General features: G+C 25.8%; 1 protein-coding gene across 3 annotated transcripts in view; it reads right to left on the reverse strand.

The window, feature by feature from the left end:
• Positions 1-22,122, reverse strand: part of LOC126907734 (potassium voltage-gated channel protein Shaw-like) — an 86,175-nt gene that overhangs the window by 4,389 nt on the left and 59,664 nt on the right. For all 3 annotated transcript variants that reach the window (XM_050689297.1, XM_050689295.1, XM_050689296.1), the window contains exons 3-9: positions 12,957-13,195; positions 12,742-12,874; positions 11,811-11,990; positions 2,508-2,759; positions 1,272-1,583; positions 981-1,190; positions 194-386 (exon numbers count right to left, since the gene is read on the reverse strand). In XM_050689297.1, coding sequence (XP_050545254.1) covers positions 194-386; positions 981-1,190; positions 1,272-1,583; positions 2,508-2,759; positions 11,811-11,990; positions 12,742-12,874; positions 12,957-13,150 — 1,474 coding nt within the window. In that variant the 5' untranslated portion in view covers positions 13,151-13,195. The remainder of the gene's footprint in view (positions 1-193; positions 387-980; positions 1,191-1,271; positions 1,584-2,507; positions 2,760-11,810; positions 11,991-12,741; positions 12,875-12,956; positions 13,196-22,122) is intronic.

Consider the following 22,122-nt stretch of genomic DNA (forward strand, 5'->3'; position numbering starts at 1 on the left):
AAAAACATTTTTATATATTTCAGAATATATGTCTAAAGATTTCAAAAAATACTATCTCGAAAATTAAATTATATTTTAGTTGTAAGCTTACAAAATTATGAATTTTTTATTATATATATTTGATTTCAATTTTGTATTCTATATTAATAAAATTTCTTCTAAAAGAACTTGTCAATAGTTTATATTGATTTACCTAACTTAGGCGTAGCAAATGGTAATGGATCTTTCAATATGGCACCGGGAGTAGTTACAGCAGCCATTCTTCTATTTCCCGGTATTAATCCAGCAGCACCCATAACACCCGCACAAACAGCATCACATCGTTTTGGACGAGGTTGTTCGACAGGTAAGACCCTTCTTCTTTTTTTGGGAAGTTTTGAACGGGCCTACAGTATAATATGATACAAATTTCAAAATACGTTTTTGGTTGAACATTTTTTTACTTATTTATTTCCTAAATAAGAAACTTCAAGAGGAATAGATCGCTACTTTTCGTGTATAATTTTAAACATATAAAAACAACTTTCAATTAATTAAAAAACAATTTCAATTTTATGAAATACTGAAAATAAAATAAAGTGGAATGTTGCGGCATAGAATAAATAAGTTTTAGTTGCGTTACTTAATATTATAATAAAGTCAATTCTTACTTAAAATCTTAATCTTATTTAATAAGCGTGATGCCAACATGGTACAACCATCTGTCATTTATAATCTGTTAAATTATAACAAGTGCCTAATGTGTTTTACACATATAAATAATAAAAATGTGTGTTAAGATGTATGTGTTTATTTTAATTTAATTAATGTCTATAGGTTTAGTTTAGATTTGGATCTTAACTAAAAAAAATAAAAAACTAAAAGTTAACAATTTTAAGTAATATAATCGTAATTAAGTTTTATCGAGAATAATATATACAAATAAATTATAAAATTAAATATAATATTTTATTATAAAATAATTAAAAATTATAAAATACCTGAGTATGTGAGTAAAACATTGAAAAGTTTGATACAATAACAGGAACAGGTAATGCAATGGTAAGTACTCCAGCTAAGGCACATAAAGCTCCCACAAACATTCCCATATATGTTTTGGGTGCCATATCACCATATCCTACTGTAGTCATTGTTACAATGGCCCACCATAAGCCTTCAGGAATGCTTTTGAAGTCATTTTGTGGATTCGCCTGTCATTTAAAAATTAATAGTTTTTTTTTTTTTTTTAAAGACACAATTAAATTTTTAAGTTTTCTTAATAAATTATGTACCTGTAACCGTTCAGCGTAATACACTAGGCTTGCAAACACAACAATGCCCAGAACCAAAAAAAATACAAGCAAAGTAAGTTCCTTAGCGGAGGCTTTGAATGTGTGTATGAGTATCTTTAGCCCAGGAGAATGCCTTGTAAGTTTAAACAGCCTTAATATTCGGATAATAGAAAAAAATTCTAGGATTTCAGTATTATCAAAACGCTGGGCTAATGTATTTTGGAGCATTGTGTCTGTGTAGAAACTTAAAGTTGCTACAAAATCAATAATGTTTACAGGAGATTTGACAAAGTTTACAAAATTCGGAGTTACCTAAAAAAAAAAAAATAATAATCTAAAAATCATTTTAAATTTACAGCTTTGAAAATTTGAAATAATTGCATGGACATATCGTTTTTGAATAATGAATAATTTTATTTAAAAAAATATTATTTTCTGATGATAAAATAATATTAATAAATTTGTAAAATATTAATATTAACCTTCATAAGAGCAGCGTTTTAGTTGTTTAAATTACATTACTTTTATTCAATATGTGAATCTAAGCACGTCCAACTTTGAAACATCATGAAAAAACTGCCGAGGTAACTTTGTACCCCAGCCGGTCTTTTGAAGTCTTAAAATGTATTTTTATTAATAAATGGCAAAATCCACTTTTTTCTAAAAGGAATGAATATCTAATCTATTAGATTAGCTATTATTAGCGACTCAAGATATAAACTAGTTTTATAACCGAAAAAAATAATTCTATAACATTTCATGTTGTACTAAATTTCAAAAATATTTATATAAAAATATTAACAAAAAGGAATTTTCAAATGTATCATTTGACAGCAACAACTTTGATCTGATTAGTAACTGTAAAATATAGTATAACGATACTTTAAAAGTTATTCTGACAGTATAAAATATATGACAGCAATGACATTTATAATAATCTGTTATCGCAATACTTTTTAGAGTATGTGCATAAGAAATCTGTGAATTATGGAGCGGGTTTACCGCTGAAATAACTTCTTTATTTTATTAAAATGTTTACAACTTTACAAGATATACTCTTTATTATATTGCTTTCCTTTTTTTTTTTTTTGTATCAATGGGAACCATAAGTTTTGAAAGAGTATACTTTTGTGTCAAACTTACTAAAGAAAAATAGAAATGGCCTATTTAAATAGAATAAAAAGAAAAAGTTTTTTTATACAATGTCTCTCAAACTAACACATAAATTACGCTTACAATAGATCTAGCTAAAAGTTCGAATGTGAACCAAACATTACAGACAAGCTCCACGTAAAAAAAAGCTTCATGTGGATCAGTTCGGTCTTTACTCAGAATCCATTCCAACGGAGGGTTTTTGCCTGGAGCAGGTGGTCGATCTTTCGGTACAGTTACGTTTCTAAGCGTTGCTACCCGAAGATCAGGATGAGTTTTCAAAGCAAATGATAATACGGAAACACATATAAAAAATACTGATATCACTGCTACTATCTAAAAACAGAAATGAAAATATTAATTTAGTAAAACATTTTAATTTTAGCGAACTAATTGTAATTCTACGATGAGTTCATTTTTATTTGCATTTTTTAATGTTTTTTTTAAAAGTCTATTGTTATTTTCCAGAAGTTGATATACCATTTTTAGCTATTTTTAAGAATAACAAATACAAATTGAAAATGGTGTATCATAAAAATCGATACTTTTAAAACAAACCTTCCCAATATTATTAAATCGTCATTTTTTGGCATATGACAGATAACGTTATACGAACTATAAACATTTCAAAAACCCTTTTTTGCTACATATTAGCTTTTGGATATGAACCATAGAGATGATTTTGCTTTTAGCTTAAATTTTCTGCATACATAAATAAAACTTTTGAGCTCTTAGTGATATAATGTATTTATAGGTTACTTTTAAACCCAACCAGAAATTAATTAATAGTTTAATGGACTTTTTATCTGTACTTTATTCAATGAACCAATCAACTTTATTAGGATATAATAAAATGTAAAATGTGAAATATAATGTATAAATCATAAAACTGATGTAATATGTCTTATGTTAAATATAAAAACGTATTTCAATTATGCCTTACTAGATTTGAGGACAAATTTCTTTCAGTTATTACAGTTTGAGAACTTTTATAAAGTTTTTGAATTTTAAATAAAATGCATACATACTAAGTATAAAAAGTAATTTCTTTTCAATCCCTTGCGGATATTAGTTTCAAATATTTATTTATGTTTGTGACCTTGTATTTGGAAATGTTCATGACAAAATTCCTTTGAAATATAAGTAGTTTATCAAACGAATTAATAGCTTTTACGTTGATAATAACGTTATTTGGATAATTTTCACAAGTATGCATAGAAACGGTTTTAAGCTAAATTAGTTTGATAAATTAATGCAAAAGTTATATGAGTTAATAGGATAGTTGTCCCGTCCACAATAACCGATAACGAATCAAAACAACCTGTAATGAAGTTATCTTTACACTTCGCTACACAGTTAATTTTCACTTTTGTTTTAAATAATTTCACAGAAAATTATAATTTGTTGAAATAAGTACGATAAAAAATATATCATATACATACATGTAAGCTAGTATGACAATTAAATAATGAAAAATAAATATTTTATATTAAAAAAAATAACCAATGACTACAAATATGTAAATAATAATATAATTATTATTTAAATTAATTTTCATTGGGTGCTTAATTGAAATCAAACCCTTAAATTTGCTAATATTTATTTATTACAACTAGACTTCATAAATTTAAATATTTTTGGTCTTCTAATTTATAAAATATTGCCAAGTGGTATATAAACTTTATAAAATAAATGAATTTAAAGTATTAAAAATTTTTGATTCCAAGAAAACTTTTATGTACTCAAAGATACTTTTTTTTGGGAGCCCAGGCATTACCTGAAAAAGTTTTGAACTCATCAGGGACTAATATCGTTACGTGCAAACTCAGAAAATGATATAATAATAATAACAAATGTTACAAAAAAGATTTATAATCAGATTCTCTTCAGACTGCAATGCGGGTTGTATATCCAAATAATTAAATCTTTCATTTATTTAAATTTTAACTTTATTAATTTTTTAAAACAAACTAATTTTTCAAATGCATTATATAGTTTCGCATTACTTAAGAAAAAAAGGTAAGAATTAATTTTTGTTTTAATTTAACACGCAAATAGAAGTACTTGTAACTATACTTAATTGCTCTGGTTCAGGTTACAAGTTTCTTTTGTCTTTAATGATACTAACAGGGTTTTCATTGATAACTACGAAAAAAATAATAAATTTATTTTATGAATTAGATTTCAAAGGAGTAAAAAAGATTAAATGAATATAAACACTTTATGATATGATACCGTATTTGATAAAATTAACACAATATAGCATTAAGACTATTACTCATACATTGTTCGCACAAATTGGTAGTTATTTTTAGCTTCGATGCGAAGCTGTGAATTTTACTATGATGTTTTTTTTTGTGTCTGCTATCATTTTTTCTCAGATCTCACTGAACCGATTTATTTCAACGATATGTCATAAAATCACAAATTGTTTATATAGTTGAAGACATTACCTTCAAAAATTAAAAAAATTTCCCTCGTTCCCCATAAATGGGATAATCGCCTAAAAAATTACAATTTTAAAAATGGGTAATTTTCGGATTTTTATTTACTTAAAACTGCCATAACTTTTCCAAAAAAGTATAGATCAAAACAACTTTTTTTTTTTTGTAGATACATTAGTTATATCATATAGTATATATTTTTTAAATATCTGACCCTCTACCTGCCCACGGGAGGGATTCAAAATGATAATTTTTTCACAAAAAATTTACTTTTTATATACACATCTTTCATACGACATACTTCTTTTTTTAAATCGGATGTTTTCTATTTATACAAGGGAATTAAAAACATTAAACACACGTATAGTAATAAGAACTTTTTTAACTTAACTTTTAAAAATGTTCCGGAAATATTGACACTTATATATATATTAAATTTAAGTTGAAATTTCGAACTTTTCACTGTCATAAGAATTACATTACAGTCTAATAGCGTTAACTACCAATTGATTGTCAATTGATATCCATGTAAGTAATTTTTCTTAATTTCTTTACATAATTTTATTCGTGATTATTTATGTTTATGTTTCTGTTTTTTTTTTTTTTATTTTATCACAATAATTGTTTTAATTGTAACCACAGCTCAATTGAAATATTAAAAATAAGAATTCTTTTAATAAGGAGAATTTAGGTTGAATACTTATATTATTTGTTATTATACCGAATTTTATGATCAATTATCTAGATCGAAGAAAATATTCGATAATAATATCTATTAATTCAAAAATTCTAATAACCTATTGTAAATCCTTATTTTAATTTTATTTTAACTGGTTATTACAATAAATATTACCTAACTGTATTAATGCTAAACATAAAAAAAATCAAGACAATCAAATAATTTAACTATAGTAATATTCTGATATATAAAGACATACTCCAACATGTCTCATGAATTCGTTTTCATATTTATTAAAACTGGCATTGGCGCACATTAAGACGGTAATATATCTAAATTCCAGTCTTTCCATTTGAAATGTCGAACTAAGTTGGCAATATCAAGTAATTATCATACTAAAAGTTTTGAACTCTATGGTAATCACATCTGTGGTTTCAGAAGTCAAGAATTCGATATAAACTTTTTTGCAATTATATTGTATACATAATTCATGCCACAAATGACGTTATATTTGTAAATTTAAATAAAAATAATATTTAATTTTATGTATTATTAAAATTACGAGTAAATATTAATTTAAGTAACTAAATTGATACTTTATAAATTATAACGGATTGAATTTTAAATTTTATAAACAGCATTATCTTTTCCTGTAGAATTAAATACTGATTAATTGTTAGATGATTCAGAGATGGTTTGTGGGTGCTGGTAGTAGACATTCAGCTTTAAATATAATAGCACAAGTCATTGGTATAATATGAAACTAATATAAGCGTGTTAAAAAATTGTCATATTAAATATAATAAAATAAGACGCATATTATTTTTAAAGGTCGCAGTAGAAAATAGAAATGAAAATAATAATAATAGCGATAATACTATTATAACAACCGATAACGACAAGCAGTTAATTATAAAAATAAATTACCTAATATACTAATATTTTACCGTATAGACGACGCTGACAGTCGTCCAAAACCCACACATAAGATTACAGATGAACTATACCCGCACGCACACGATTGGCACCTTACTAATAATACAGGTGATCGTCAAACTATGTCTCACTTAATATCTTTCAAAATACAAGTGTTATAAACAATTTTTTTTTTTAATCATTATGAATCTTTGATGATGTGTTTCATAAGAAAATTGAAATTTCTTCCACCATCCCTTATGCTTAAAACTTGTATCAACTTCATATTTTCAAATGGCAACCCTACTTTTTTTACACCATTAGATTAAGTTTAATAAGAAAAATATTTTATTTTATTAAATATTAAGTGCTACACGGCTCTCTAAAGTTTAGGGTTTATTAAGGAAAAATTATAACCGACTCGAACGTTATAGGTCGTAAATACCAGCTCTATAAATAAACATACCAAGCTTATCTTAGTTATTCTGATAACGTGCGTTGACATAGTAAACCGGTAGCTCTTATCGCTACATAAAATAATAATGTGACCATGTTGGAGAGACTACTGATTTTTTCATCCAATATTGTAAATTTCAAAGTAGCGTTCTTGTTTAAAAATCATAATTTTTTATTTTTTTTATGACGAACAAAAATATATAAAAATAATATGGGGTTGCCATTTGAAAATCTGAAATTGATAAAAGTTCTAAGTGTAAGGGATGATGATAGAAATTTAATTTTTCTTGTGAAACAGCTCATCAAAGATCCATAATGATTAAAAAAAAAATTGTTAATAACTGTTGTTTTTTTAAAGATCTTACCCAACCCAACCGAATACTCTGTATACGTTTCAAAACATTGTTCGTGTGTGTTTATGTACTCGCATATATTGAAAAATTTATTATAATTATATTACTGTTTAAAAAATTGCATTTTTAATAAAAATGTAGAATTAAGAATATACAATTATAAAAAAATCATTCTGTGAAACTCATTTTTAAGTATTCATATAATTCATAGTTTAGATTAATAGAATAACTATTTATTTTACATAAAAATATATTTTTAAATGGAATAATAGAAAAATAAAGACATCAACGTACACCGGCGTCTGACTGTCGTGAAAATGCGAGTTGCTTTATTTGCCAAGTATAAGATTGTTTATTTTAAAATTCTCACCATCTCTCTCTGACGACAAATTAATGATCTAGCCAGATTCCGAAATAATTTGCATTTAGTAGCACTCACATTTAATGAGAGCATGTCACGAATAAGTTGATAAAGCTGCGTCTTACAATAGTACGTAAAAATATATACTGAATAACTGTTTAGCATTACATAATTAAATATGAATAAATATGTATGAATGTTACACAAATAAAATACTGATGTGAAAGTTCTTTCTTGGTAATCGATGCTAATAATTGCTACAAATTGTCGAGGAAAAAATGTTATGAATTTAAAAGTGTACATAGTAAAATGTAAATCATGAAATTTTTAATTTACAAGTTATTGTTTACAAAACACAGATATAGTATATTGATTTTATTTAAAAAAACTTACATTTATTTTATTTTATATCAATATGCATGTACGAGTTTTGTTTCTACCATTTGTCATTGTGAGCAACATCATTTTTTAAATATAAATTTACTTACTACATATAGTGTATACTATGTATTTTTTATTTATTTAAAAACATAAATCAATCATTTAAAATAAAACATAACACGTGATTTCATCCCTCATACAAGTTACTATTTCACTTATCTTAAAATTTAAAATTAAATTAAATAATAATAAAAGTATCTTATATAAATTATAAATAACGATTTTCAGTACTATTGACATAGATAATATAGTATATGATAATTTACAAAATACTTTAAGTATTTAAAAAAAACATTATAGTTCGAAGTATGCGAAAAACTGTTTTAAATTCAACTAAAAACTGAACAAAATTATTTTTCCAAAATGCATTCCAAACGTTTTTATCTTTTAAACATTTAGTTTTGAATTGTACAGAAACACTTAGCCGGAAGGACACAAGGGCGATTACCAAACTTGTGCATTATGTTATTTTGTGTTTTATGAGGCAAAGTGCCATTCTAATATATCTGAATGGAATTCTAAATAAGTGATTCAAAGTAGTAATTTTAGCAACAATGAAAAGATAACACGCAGCTGTTTGGAAATAATAATTACTTGTTAATTTATGTTTCAAAATATTAAAAAACAAACATTCACTAGCAATTAAAACTTGAAAAATTATTTAAGTTAAATTTTTCATTAACATATGCATACAAATTCTTATTTCAATGAATCTTTCACTAAAGATAGAAAAATAATTATTCTATAATATTGTGTAAAACGAAAGATAATTGAAAATTATACATTGTATATGCAATACATTAAATATATTTAGGCATTAATTAGATTCAATTGAATAGTTCAATAAATATAATATAATAAAAGACAATTTTTTTAATATTCGAAATTCGACAAAAAATGTTATTTATATGCTTACGATATTTTTTTACATTATACTTGATCACTCACGATAAAATTTTATGGTTGAGCAATACTTTATTACCGAACAGACAATCTGTTATTTTTATTATGACTTGTTGAATCGTATTGACTCGGTCCTGCGTCGCTTTGCCACCTCCATCGCCTTACTACGTGAATGTGGTAGTTTGACTTGTACCGCGGTACCAAGTCCAACAAGGGCCGTAATGGCCGACAACGACCCGCAGCAAATATACGTTGAAGTTGCCTACGCCGACGAAATGTTCGCATGGTTGATCCAAATATGTCTGATTCTGTATTCAATATGGATTAGATCTATTTAAATTTTATGAAAATCAGTGACCCTATCATCGTGACCACCCCTTTGTCAGATAAAACAAAGTATAGATTCTTTAGTGTTTGTTCTTTCTTAAAAGTAAACGGCTCAACGCCATTTACCAGTTAACCTGTGTCGGCTACATCATTCGGGTTAATCATCCAAATAGTATTTACTTTTCTCTCCTCTCTCTCTTACTAAATCACACTGGAAAAAATCAATCGATTATTATTAAATCAATACTGCGTAGGGCGGTTAAGATTTTGTTCTAGGACGGGGTGTAACCATTTTAGCAATTGTATGATTAGAGTTTCGTATTATTGATGACCTTTTGATTTTAAGTATTCAAATGAAAATTAAATACCTAAGTAAAAATTCACCGAGAATTATGAAACGATATTTGAATCCATAGCAAAAAAAAAACTTATTTTTCAAACACATTACTCTTAATTACCTTACACGATGATAGATTTCTTACAAATAACCTATAAAAAAATAAGTTAACTTTTTAAAAATTATTAAATCAAATTAAATTCATCATTATGGTTAAACTTTAATTTGATAAGGTAATACAGATAATTGATCTAGAATCATAGTAGCATCAGAGGGTAAATTTTAATTTCCACTATTTGGTAGCGCTAAACCCTAATTAAAGTATTCTTAAAACCTAAGACAATTTTGAAATAACCAAATATAATTTTTAATCACAATTTCTATATATATGTGGCGTAAAATTTCTGAGGGGCTATGACCCTAGCCCATCACATGACACTATGCTATTGCTGACCTTCAACAAGGTAGTTTCAACCAACATCATCGAAATATTATTAAATTTTACATTGTGTATTCGGCTCTGTTCGTTATAAAATTAATAACTATATACAAGGTGATTGTGATGCATACACAATAGAGGATATTATATTCTAACTCGAATTTGCCAATATGCTCCTTTTTCAGAATACAGAGTGATTCTTTAAACAATAGTTGTTCCATTTCTCTGACAATAATAGTTATGCTTAGAAAACTATTTTTGAATTTTTTAATTTTCATGAACTTCTCAATTCATCAATTATAAAGTACTTTTTAAAATCTATTCCTTATATAAACATGCCACCTTTAATTTTTTTAATGGCAACACAAATATTTAACAAGCTTATAGAATAGAAAATAATCTAATTAAGAAAATTAGGGGTCAATAACAACTTTTGGACTAGTACTACAGGTGTTGTTCAGATTCATGTATATTAGCGGGAGGAAAAGTGCGACTGACAAATATGACTATCTAATCGTATAGTCATGTGCACGACCCACCTCCAGCCTATATTTTTAAATGGTAATAACTTCCGAAATTGTGGATCAAGAGTTGTCACCAACCAGTCATTTTTTTAACTAGATAATTTTCAATTTTATAAGGTAGTTAATTATATATTTTGTCATTAAAAAAAAAAAAGTTTGTACCCTAATAAAGTATAAGGACTGAAAAAGTACATAACTATTGATTAATTGAGAAAAATATGCAACATAAAATGAATCAACAATTTTTTTTATATAAATATTATTTAAAGAGAAAACGAGTGAATAAAGTCAAAAGAATCATTCTGTATACACGGTTAAGCTAAGAGATAGTGATAACACCAGCCCAACCTATTTCGGATCCATATCGACTTTACACCGGACATCGTTACCAATTTATTACTCTATGTCTTTCTTTCACTATCATTAAATGCAGGTTACATATAACAATAGGCATTCAATACATCGTTATTATGGCTATTCTACCATGTTAGTTAGATAGCAGAATGGAGAGAGTATAAATAGGCTTTCTCTAATTACACAGAAAAATGGGATAAACTATTTCCTGTCGATAATTTTTCTTGTAAGTATCGCGAAAAATCTTTTCTTTTTTAGATGCTTAGCTGCTACAAAAATCGTTTAAAAGATAAATCTAAAAAAATGCAAGACAGTTAACACAAAATTGTTAAGTTTTTTATTTCTTTTATTGGAAATCAATTTTTGTAAACACGTTATGAATAACATTCGGTTATTATTATTATTTTTTGTTTTTTCAGTTGTACTGTGTTGTAAAATAACATCTTATATATAATAACTCATATTCGTGAATTTTTTGAGTATTTATTTGGTTTTTTACTAAACATTTTACTATCATTAAGCAAATGTTTAGTCAAGTAGAATTTTATAGCCAACCGCAAACGTGGTCTGCATTTTCACAAATCCCTAACACAATTTCAAGCAATTACATTAGAGTAAATTTTGTGAGTTATTCAACCTAATCTCAATTATAGTTCTCAGATTGAATAATTTACTTTAATAAGTAAAACTAGTGAAAATTCTATTTAGTAATTTTTAAGCAATTGACTACACTAATAAAATTTAATCAATTGTATTTATTTGTTTAAATTGTATTTATTTTTTTTTTTTTTTAGAATTTTTAGAACTGCATATATTATACAACTATGTTATAAAATATTATGCTGAGCACTTACTTTAGCTGATAAAGATGAATGAGGTTCATTGAAAAGTGCCCAAAGTTTTGGTTTGGTCCGTTGCCAAGGAGTTAGAGTACCGGCAAAATATTCTTCTTCGTACCCAAACATTCTAGCAACTTCTTCTTCGTTTGGTTTCTCAGAATCTATATCTAATTTGTCAAGTATAGCGAGAGTGGCCTAAAATTAATTATAAAATTACAATTTTCATTATTCAGAAATAAAATTCGTTTTAATTTCATAAAAAAAATATACTAATGGATTTGATTTGTGAAAAAACATTATCTAACAAAGTATAATGGATAGCATAATAGACGTATAAGCATGCATACATCCCAAATACTGAAACCTTGGATAATAAACTGCTTGAAATCTTAGAGATGTTGACTTTTGTCGGAAACACATTTGCAATATTTCAGTAAAGTGTACCATTAATCAACCACATGATACTCTCTCGAAAACCCTTAACTGTCAAGTCACTTTTAGTCGTTTTCTGAATTCAATATAATAATGTACGTACATTCCATCGCTCCCCTTTGGTGTAAAATAAACGGAGAACAGTACCGAAGAAAAAAAAAAATTACTGTTGCATACCTATCATCTATTTTCCCTCAGGCATTCAAACAGCCTTACGTAAAACATGTTTTCCTTGTTTTTCTTTCAATACAAAAGCGCAACGTACGAATACGTGTCACACTATTATTGTCTTTTGTAAAATCTATTTTAGTTGCTATTGTTTTTTAGCATTTTCAAAATATTTTCGTTTTAAATCTAAACAAAAAGAAACTTAGATGCTTAGGAATAATGATTTGGCTTTGAAATGCTTCCAACGACTAGTAGAATGTTTATTACGTGGATTGTTATTGCGTTTAAAAAGGTCTTAGTGACTACTCGTTATTATAATGAACTACACGATGATATATAACCTTACCTGTGTATCCCTGTGAATGCTGTAAGTTGACCAACAGCAGGGTTCTACTTGATTTGAGTCCAGACCCCAAAATTCTAATTCGTCCTCAAATAATGGACCACAAACGTTTGTCGGGTAATGTAGTTTACCCGTTCTAGACAAAAGATAACACAGTAATGTTAATGTAGTGGTAACAGACTAATTTACATTGAATATATTGCGTTGGAGTAATCTACCTGTAATAATTAAGTACTTGAGCGAAAACGCCTGGGTGTCGATCAAAAAAATACTCGTTGAGTACAGGGTCGTAGTTTGCTAGAGCTTCGGTAAGTCTGCTGAGTCTCGTGGCCGGTATTTTTTTGAGCGTAGCTTTATAAGTTTCATACCGGATGCCGCCGACGTTCAATATGATCCTATTTTCACCATCCATGTCGTCAACTGCGTCCTTGATCGTCACGCATCGTTAGATCGTGATCTGAAACATGAAAACAACATTGATTAATTCATAAAAAGTTGACGTTCATATATTTTTTTGTATTATGAGATTGTAAATATTTTTATAGAAATCATATTGATAGGAAACCTAATTTACCAATCGTAAAAACGTCATAAAATCTATAAATTTATGTAGATTTTTTACTCTCTTTGGAGACTATTACATGAAAGCTATTTAAAAATATTTGTAAAATAACATTTGTTTTAAAGAGAGTATTCTAAATATTATCTTGAAATAGAAAATTATTTTTTGTTTTGTAACTGCATTTTATAAAATTTTAATTAAAACAATTATGTAATGTCATTTTCAAGCTCGACTATAAACCTTTTTGTATTGCAATTTTATTCGTACCATTCTTTTTATGTATTCCAACCGCTGCAAATTAATTACTCACTATTCAGTACTTGAATGCAATTTATGAAGCTTTCAATCCTAAATTAGAACGAGTGATTTATCTCTAGTTATACTTTTCTCAAAGAATTTTATGTAAAGAAAAACAAGTCGCCGAACTTTGTTTATTTAAAGAGTAGATAACAACTTAAAAAAAAAAATAATATTTTTAAAATGTTTCAGATAAATTAATTGTAGTTAGTTGATAAAATGAAACAATTTATGTATAAAACAAAGTATACATTTTTAGTATTGAACATTTAAATATTTAATTATAATTTCAAAAGCTTGTCTCAATAAATTTCTCTAGCTATAAATCAAACTTAATTGTACTAACAGAACGATTTAATTTGTCTGTACCCGGAAATTTCCATTGCTAATTAAATAATTTTCGTTAAAGTTGACGTTCGCTTTATATTAAAATTAAAATAGCGAATGGAGTTAAATATTATGTTTTTGTTATTCAATGATGATAACTCAGTTTTTTTATTATTGAAATGATAAATTATCACTTAATTTAATTCAGACAACGAAAAATCTCATTTCTACATTTCATGAATGTTGTTATAAACATAAAATTGACTATTAAGAAAATATTTCAAAATTTGGTGAAATATATATCATAAAATAAGAAATGGAGAATATGACAAGCACTCATCAACTATTTTAAATTATAACAAAGAAAAATATTTGTTTAAGACTTTTTAAAGTTAGAAGAAAGGAAAAACTTTCAGCAAAATATTCATAAGCATTATTAACTTATCTACTACTAAAAACTTTCTTTATTTGATTAATTTACATCTAACAAGATGAAACTTAAAACCTTAGTTTATTTTTCTCTAAATAAACTTTAAATAAAAAAAATGTATGATCATAAACAATTAACATAATTTAATTGATTTAATTTACAGAATTTTTGTATCCATTTAAAGAAATGATTAATTATTTTAAAGATACATGCATTAAAAAATTCTATTTTTAATAAAAAAGATTTAAAATACTTTCAAAAGATTGTTAATACGATAATTTTAATTATTTAATTTTGTTGATGGCAAGTACAATAAATATCCACAAAATATCAATTTGAAGTATTGATTTTTAGTGGACAACAGATAGTTTATGAATGTTTATAAAGTTAAATTATTTTCCAATTATTAAAACTATACGCAAATTCAACCCAAATATTATGTCATATTCTAGATTGCTACTTGTACTCTTCAACTTAAAATATACTAAAAAAAACCCAGCACAGTGGGGTCGCGGCATAGTGGGGATGTTGCATAGTTGGGTCCAGTATAGATTTAATCTGACAGTGATTAAAATCACTATCATAAGAAACGCTTCGATGCAAATCAGTAGATAGTGTTTAATTCTAAGAAATTGGTGGATAATTACAAAAGCTACATTATCTGCTAGTTTCTTATTAATACCCTGATTAAGATAAAGTATGTCGAATGAAAAAGGGATTATTAAAAAATATTATTTCTCATAAAAAAATTGTGTTGATTCGTACACTTTTCAATGAGTTATAGCATTATAAAGTTAAAAATGTAACCAACCCAACCCAACATCAACTCCTATTTCCTTAATTATATCCAGATTAGTAATTATTTTAATTATATATTATATAATTTTTATAATTAATTATTTTCAAATTATTATTGATTTTTAATATGTTAAAAGTAATCATTTTGAACNATAGAAATAAGAGATAAATATCAACACAAACATTGAATGCGTGATATAACAAAAAAATTTACATTAATCTATAAAAACATTTATTTAAGTATCAAAATATTTATTTTGTGAAATATGAGTTTCAAAAAAAAAGCTAGAATCGAAATAATTTTGGATTTTGTCAATATTTCTTTTAACTAATAATTTAGTTAACCTACAACAAATTTTTTTTTTATATAATTATTGAAAAAAAATTACTAAAATAATCCTAATTCGATTTTAATAATTTAAGACCTAAGAAGTTCAAATAAAATTATTTATACTATGTTAAAAATTCTAACGTTTATAATACTTAATATTAGATGTATTGATAAAGTAAAATGTCCGTATATCACTAATAAAAAATTATTAATAATAGCAAAAAGTAAGTGAGAAAATGCGCAATAACTATTTTCTATTGAGATATAATTTTCTGGTTGTTGAATATAATGTAGTTGATCAATGGTAAAGATGTTAATGATTTATTTAATCTGAATAAATACTATAAAAATACAATGATTATGCGTAATTTGAAATATTCCTATATATTTATTCATTATTGTGAAATTTCACTCGAATTAAGGAAATAATAAAAAGATTTTTTCGATATAAACACCGCGACTTTTTCATTTATTAAGTTTTTTGAAGTTTGCTAAAATAAAAATTGAAATTCTTGATTACATTGGTATTTATTTAAAAAATTTCAAACCTTTACCGAAAAGTCCATCTTTTATTTCTTATTTTAAACCCATATATAGTATTTCAATGATATACATGAAAAAACTACCAGTTATTTTGAACATGAAAAATTACTCAACGTTGAACTATGCTAAGTATCCTAAAATATATCATAAATTTTTTAAAAAGGTATAGCATTTTAAATAAAAAAATGTAAAATATAAAATCGAGAATTTTCACACAAAAAAGCATTTAGTAGCCATTTTCACCGTGAAGACAAAGTAAAGTCCAAAATTTTAGTTTCGCATCGAAGCTAAAATTAAAAAAATGTCGAAAATTAGCAATTTTTAAATTTGTAATTTTTTTGGAGATATCCTTCATTTACGGGGAACGATAGAAATTTTTTAAATTTTTGAGGATATTGTCTTCGACTAGATACGATTTGTAATCTTTTGATGTATCGTTGAAAGAAATTGGTTCGATGAGAGCAGAGAAAAAGTGGTAACAGACACCAAAAAAAAAAAAAATACATTATAGTAAAACTAATGCCTTCTCAACTTCGCATCGAAACTAAAATAAGATTGCTATAAATATCTATAAACAACTTTTAGTAATAAAATAAAAGTGTATAATTGAATGAGTGCCCATCCAATATGATTAAAAACATTTCACATATATATATTAAATATAATCAATTTTGTTAAAGTATTCAAATTCTGTATTTGAATACGATTACTTAAATACTTGTAAGTAGTATTTCTATTTGAAATAATTATATTTGTCATTATATATTTCATAATAAAAACCTAAAATAATTAGGTAATACCCTCACATTTAAACAACACTTAAAAACATTAGAAAAGAAAATAAACACAAGGAATAATATATCATCCAAACTAGTAGAGTATGGCTGGGTGCTGACTCAAACTCCATTAGGATTACCTCATTAGTATTGGTTTTTGCTACAGCAAAATATTGTATTCCAGTTTGGATTGACAGTAAACATGTATCCAAAATCGATGTCCAACTAAATAGCACAATAAAAACTATATTAGGAACGCTAAAAATTACTCCCACCATGGCTCCCTGTGATAACTAATATAACGCCTCTATCCCTGACACGAGAAGAGGTAATAAGAAGAGAGTGGCAAAAATACTTAACATCTCCTAGTTTGCCAATTTATGAGGACATTATAAATTTAAAAAGTGGATCGCTGGAAGGAAGCATGGATTAAACCTTTAAATTATAACCTCGTATCTCAACCAGAACAGAGATTATCTGATTTATTATAATTTTTCAAGGAAATAATGGAGTACCTGAACTGCTTTAGGTGTGACCAAGGTAGATGTAGTCACCTAATATTGAAATGGAATCTGACTCAAAATGCTCGGCGTGAGTGTGGATACTCGAACCAAAAAAAGAGCAACATAACTGAAGAATGCCCCATTTATTTATTCAATAAAGGGCTTCAACCAATTGAATGCGATGTGAGAACAGCTGATGTGAGCGTAGATGATGTGGGAGATTGTGTCAAGTGAGAGTTTAGGATAAGGGTGGCCAACCCCAAATAGTTGGGATAAAAGCGAGGAAAAAGAAGAAGAATATAGGGCTTCAACCTGATATTTTAAGAACACTAAGCGTTTATTAAACATTATAAAAAAACTCATTATTGACTCTAATACTAAACAAAAAATAATAAAGTTCTAAAAAAAGACTGAACATTTTTTTTACGAATTTCATTTAGAAGATGTAACAAGTTACATGAATCATCATCCATTAATAGTACAAACAATAAAATACGTGTGTAGTCAAGCATAATAACAAGATAGAACAAACTTTTTAAAGTCATATTAAAAATATATTATCTGAATCAATTATTAAAAATTAATATAATATGTGGCTTATAAAAAGAAATAAAACTTAAAATATTTTAAATAAAGTTTCTCGTCTGAAAACTATCTATGAAATGGGAGTTATAAAAACAATACATTTTATAGTTACTTGTATATTATTTCTTTTTTTTAGCAATAAAATTTTTAATCACATTTTATTATACTATGTAAGATGAGTTAATTATCACATAATTACAAATTATCTACAAAAAATCTACAATATTATTTAGTACTTTTGAAAAGAAAAATTGAAAATTTTAAATAATAATAATTATTTCTAAAAATTAAAACATCGTGAAATTCATAAAAAAATACCATCTTTAAAAAATTATTGTGCTACAACAATCGTAAGTCATTTAAAAAAAATATTTAAGAAGTTTCCTACACGATTATTTGTCTCAATAAAATCTTTTCATTTTCATATATTCTGTATTACTTGGTTAAATTTTTATGTAATTTATAAGAATACAGTGTGTCCTACAAAGTTTTGACATCTTTAATAATTTTTGATATGGTGAATACTTTGCATTACTTTTTTTTGGAATACGTTAAAAGCTTTTTTACTTTCCATGCGTAACTGTATTACTTAGCTGTGTATTTCTTGTGTCCGTATTTCTGCTCTCTCTAGACTGACTTTGCCAAACAATACGTCAAAATATCACAACATTATTTAGTTGAGGTTATCAGTGGCATTATTTTGACAAATTTCCCTCAGTCGTGGTAATAAAGAAAAATGTCCTAAAAATTACATCTGTCAAAATACAGTTAATGTTGATATTTTTAATTTAAAATTATATTAGCCACAAATAATCAATTCTCACTGTACATTATATTGATATTTTTAGTTTTCATCTTATACTGAAATTAAATTTGACAACTGGATGGATGAAATATTACGAATATATTATTGTTAATACTTTTAATAGACGACATTTGTATTACTAATAATTTCCTTTTTTTTTTTTGAAAATTCAATCATTAACCAAGATATTATGAGGGCTAAAAAAACATATCAAATTAAAGATAATACTTTAATATAAACTATCCAAAATCTAGGTTTTAGGAGTTATCAGTTAAAAAATACTACAATGATCTAAAAAATTGGAAATTTTTATTATATATTTTTTTTGAAATATATTTTAAATACACATTAATGTTTATCACTTTAATGATCATAATCACTTTTAAATATCAATCAACACTTATCTAAAAAATTCCTCTACTCTATTTTTCTGGATTCTACTCTATTTACTTCTTTATAACTTGTCCCTAATAAAATAAATATATGAATTAACACTTTTTTTTTAATTTAAAATAATCTTTTTTTAAATTTTTCTAGCAAATAATTTTGATGTGTCGATAACAATCTTAGGATAAATACTTATTAAATTACAAACATTTAAATACATTCTGGGGGTATGGAACGTGAGTGGAGTATGATCTGTGCCCAACCGTGCTACATACCTACTCTACACCCAAAGAAAAACCTCAATCAATTTTGATAGAGAAATTTTATCAAGGGTTTATGATAATGCTTTATTAATACGAACAAAATAATTATTCTTATGAATAATTATTGTTCAAGACAAGAAAAAAAATCATCATATTGATAAATATATCATAGATTCAATAGTAATGATATATTTATCAAATTGAATAATTAATTTATTATATAGATCTTGGTTTTTCTCTGGGTGTATTTAATTAAATGTTTATAATTCAATAAATATTTATTCTAAAGCAGTTATCAAACCAATAAACTTTTGTATGAAAAAACTAAAAAATGACTATTTGGAAATTTCAAAAAAATTAATTTTAATTTGTATTATTATAGACAAATAATTATGCTTTTATTTAATAATTATTATCCCTTTAATAAGATAGTCATTAAAAATGTATTCAATAGCAATTAATTGTTTTCCGATAAATTCTATATTGAACAAAAAAGGTTTATTTTCTTTAATGTCAATAAAATCAAACAATTAAAAATTAAATTTCAATGTTTTTAAGAACTTTGAATTAGAATTTCAAGATTTTGACAAACAGAACATATTCATAAAATCAATTGTTTTAAAAGTAACTCATAAAAAATATCTTTGAGTGGTTTCCCATTAATATTCTCTTCATTTATTTACTAACTTAACCTACAATAATTTCCTTGACGTTTACCGACTAGTATTGCCTTCCTACTACTCTTTTCCATTCATCTCTGTCTTCTTACTTCCTTTTAATATCTACATATATTAAACCCAGTTTGCCACATGTTTGTGTTATAAAGTTTGATCTAAGTCGCCCTTTTTCTTTTTTCCTTGTTTAATTTCTTCGAGGACTACTTGTGCAGGATTATCGTGTCTCAAAGCACGTCCTAATCCATGTAACTTTCTCATTTTTATGCTATTTGTCATTGTCCGTTGTTCATATACTTGCCATAGTACCTGATCATATATTACTTTCTCTACCCAGTTAATCTTTTGCATACGTCGGTAGCACCACCTATCAAATACTTTTATTCTCTCCTCTTCATTTTTGTTTTATGTCCATGTCTGCGTATAATGCTATAGGCCTTTAGCCTATAGCTAAAATAATTATGAAAATGTGTACGTATATTATGTTTACTCTGAACACTTTGATACTGAATTGTACTCTGTAATTAACAAAGTTTGTACACACAGAAAATGCAATTTTACAAAACTTAAGACAACTACAATATCACGTGCGCTGTCGACAGAGAATATTAAACGTTGGCTAATTTTAATTTTGAAGATTTAATATTGGAGAAGTGTTCTCCGGTATTATTAAAACATAAATTTGTATAATCTTTTAAAGCTTTGACATTATTATTTAAAAGTTTCAATGTTTTCTGAAAAGAAAAATAATTTTCATTGTTATTTATACAAACTGTAAATTACCAAAATTAGTTATACATACGGTTTCTTATCACCTTCATTCAAAGTATTATATTTTTACTGTAATCAAATACCACTTATATAAATTACAAAATATATATAATTTACTATTTATAAGAGAAACATAACAAAATTCACACAACTCAGGAAAGAAGTTTTGTGATTTCTTTGCAAAATTGTGAATTACAGAGTTTAGTTAAAACTTTTAGTTGTAAATTTAGTTTCAATCGTTTTCTGGTCATATAAGATATTTGCCGCTCATTATGATGATATATTCGCCAAAAGGCCTTAAATAATATTCCCAAATGGCTTCTATAGAATGCAGTAGCCATTTCAATCGTTTATTATTATTAGCGAGAGCAAATAGTGGTCATAGTTATATAGATTACTAATTATTGTATTATTATAGTAATGCATAGTTATGTTTAAATAAATATAAAATAAGTTACATTTTCTTACATATTGTTATAACAACTGTTTAGGAAATATTATTTGCTATTGCCAAAAAAATCAAACATTTTACTTAACACCAAAAATGATATCACAACTTTATGATCCTGAAAATTTACGAGATATGTAAATGAGATTGGTGATTATTTTTTCTAAGCCATTCTTTATACGTAGCTGTAGAAGAAGTGTTTTTTATGATATTACCTTATTTTTGTGATGCAATTTATAATATATATTTAATTAAATAATGATCATATAAATATTTTTTGTACACAAAATCGTTGTATTGAAAATAATTGTTGTCATTTTTGTAATACAAGTATTATTATTTATAGTATATAACATAATAATACAACAGACGATTTCAGTATAATATGCAAAACCACGTGAGTACTTCAAATAAAACAATATATGAATACCCTAATAACCTACAAGAAACCTTCAAAAACGATTGTCAAAAGAGAAGTAGATAAAAATAGCAGTCACTGCTACTTTTTACAGTAATTCACCAAGTAGTGTAATAGTAATGTGTAGTATAGAAGTGCGAACTTTTTGTTTTTATTAAATATTATTGATTACTACGTTTATATGGAACCACTAATTTAAAAAAAAAAAAACATTTAAAAATAATTCATAAGGGTTTGGATAAATAAATAAATTTGTATTTACATGGAATTTCTCAAAAACCATTTTTGTGTGAAATATAACTTGAAACATTTTAGACAAAGTAAAGTTAAGTTATATAGCAATTAATTCATATAGTTAATTATAAGAAAACAGTTAGATACAATGAGAACAATTGAAACCCGTTTTCTTAATTACTGAACACCTATATGTCAATTTATTCAGTAGTTTTATTGTTAAACGTAGCCG

Source organism: Daktulosphaira vitifoliae, unplaced genomic scaffold, assembly GCF_025091365.1.
Source record: "Daktulosphaira vitifoliae isolate Bord-2020 unplaced genomic scaffold, ASM2509136v1 Scaffold_5, whole genome shotgun sequence".
NCBI classification, from domain to species: Eukaryota; Metazoa; Arthropoda; class Insecta; order Hemiptera; family Phylloxeridae; genus Daktulosphaira; species Daktulosphaira vitifoliae.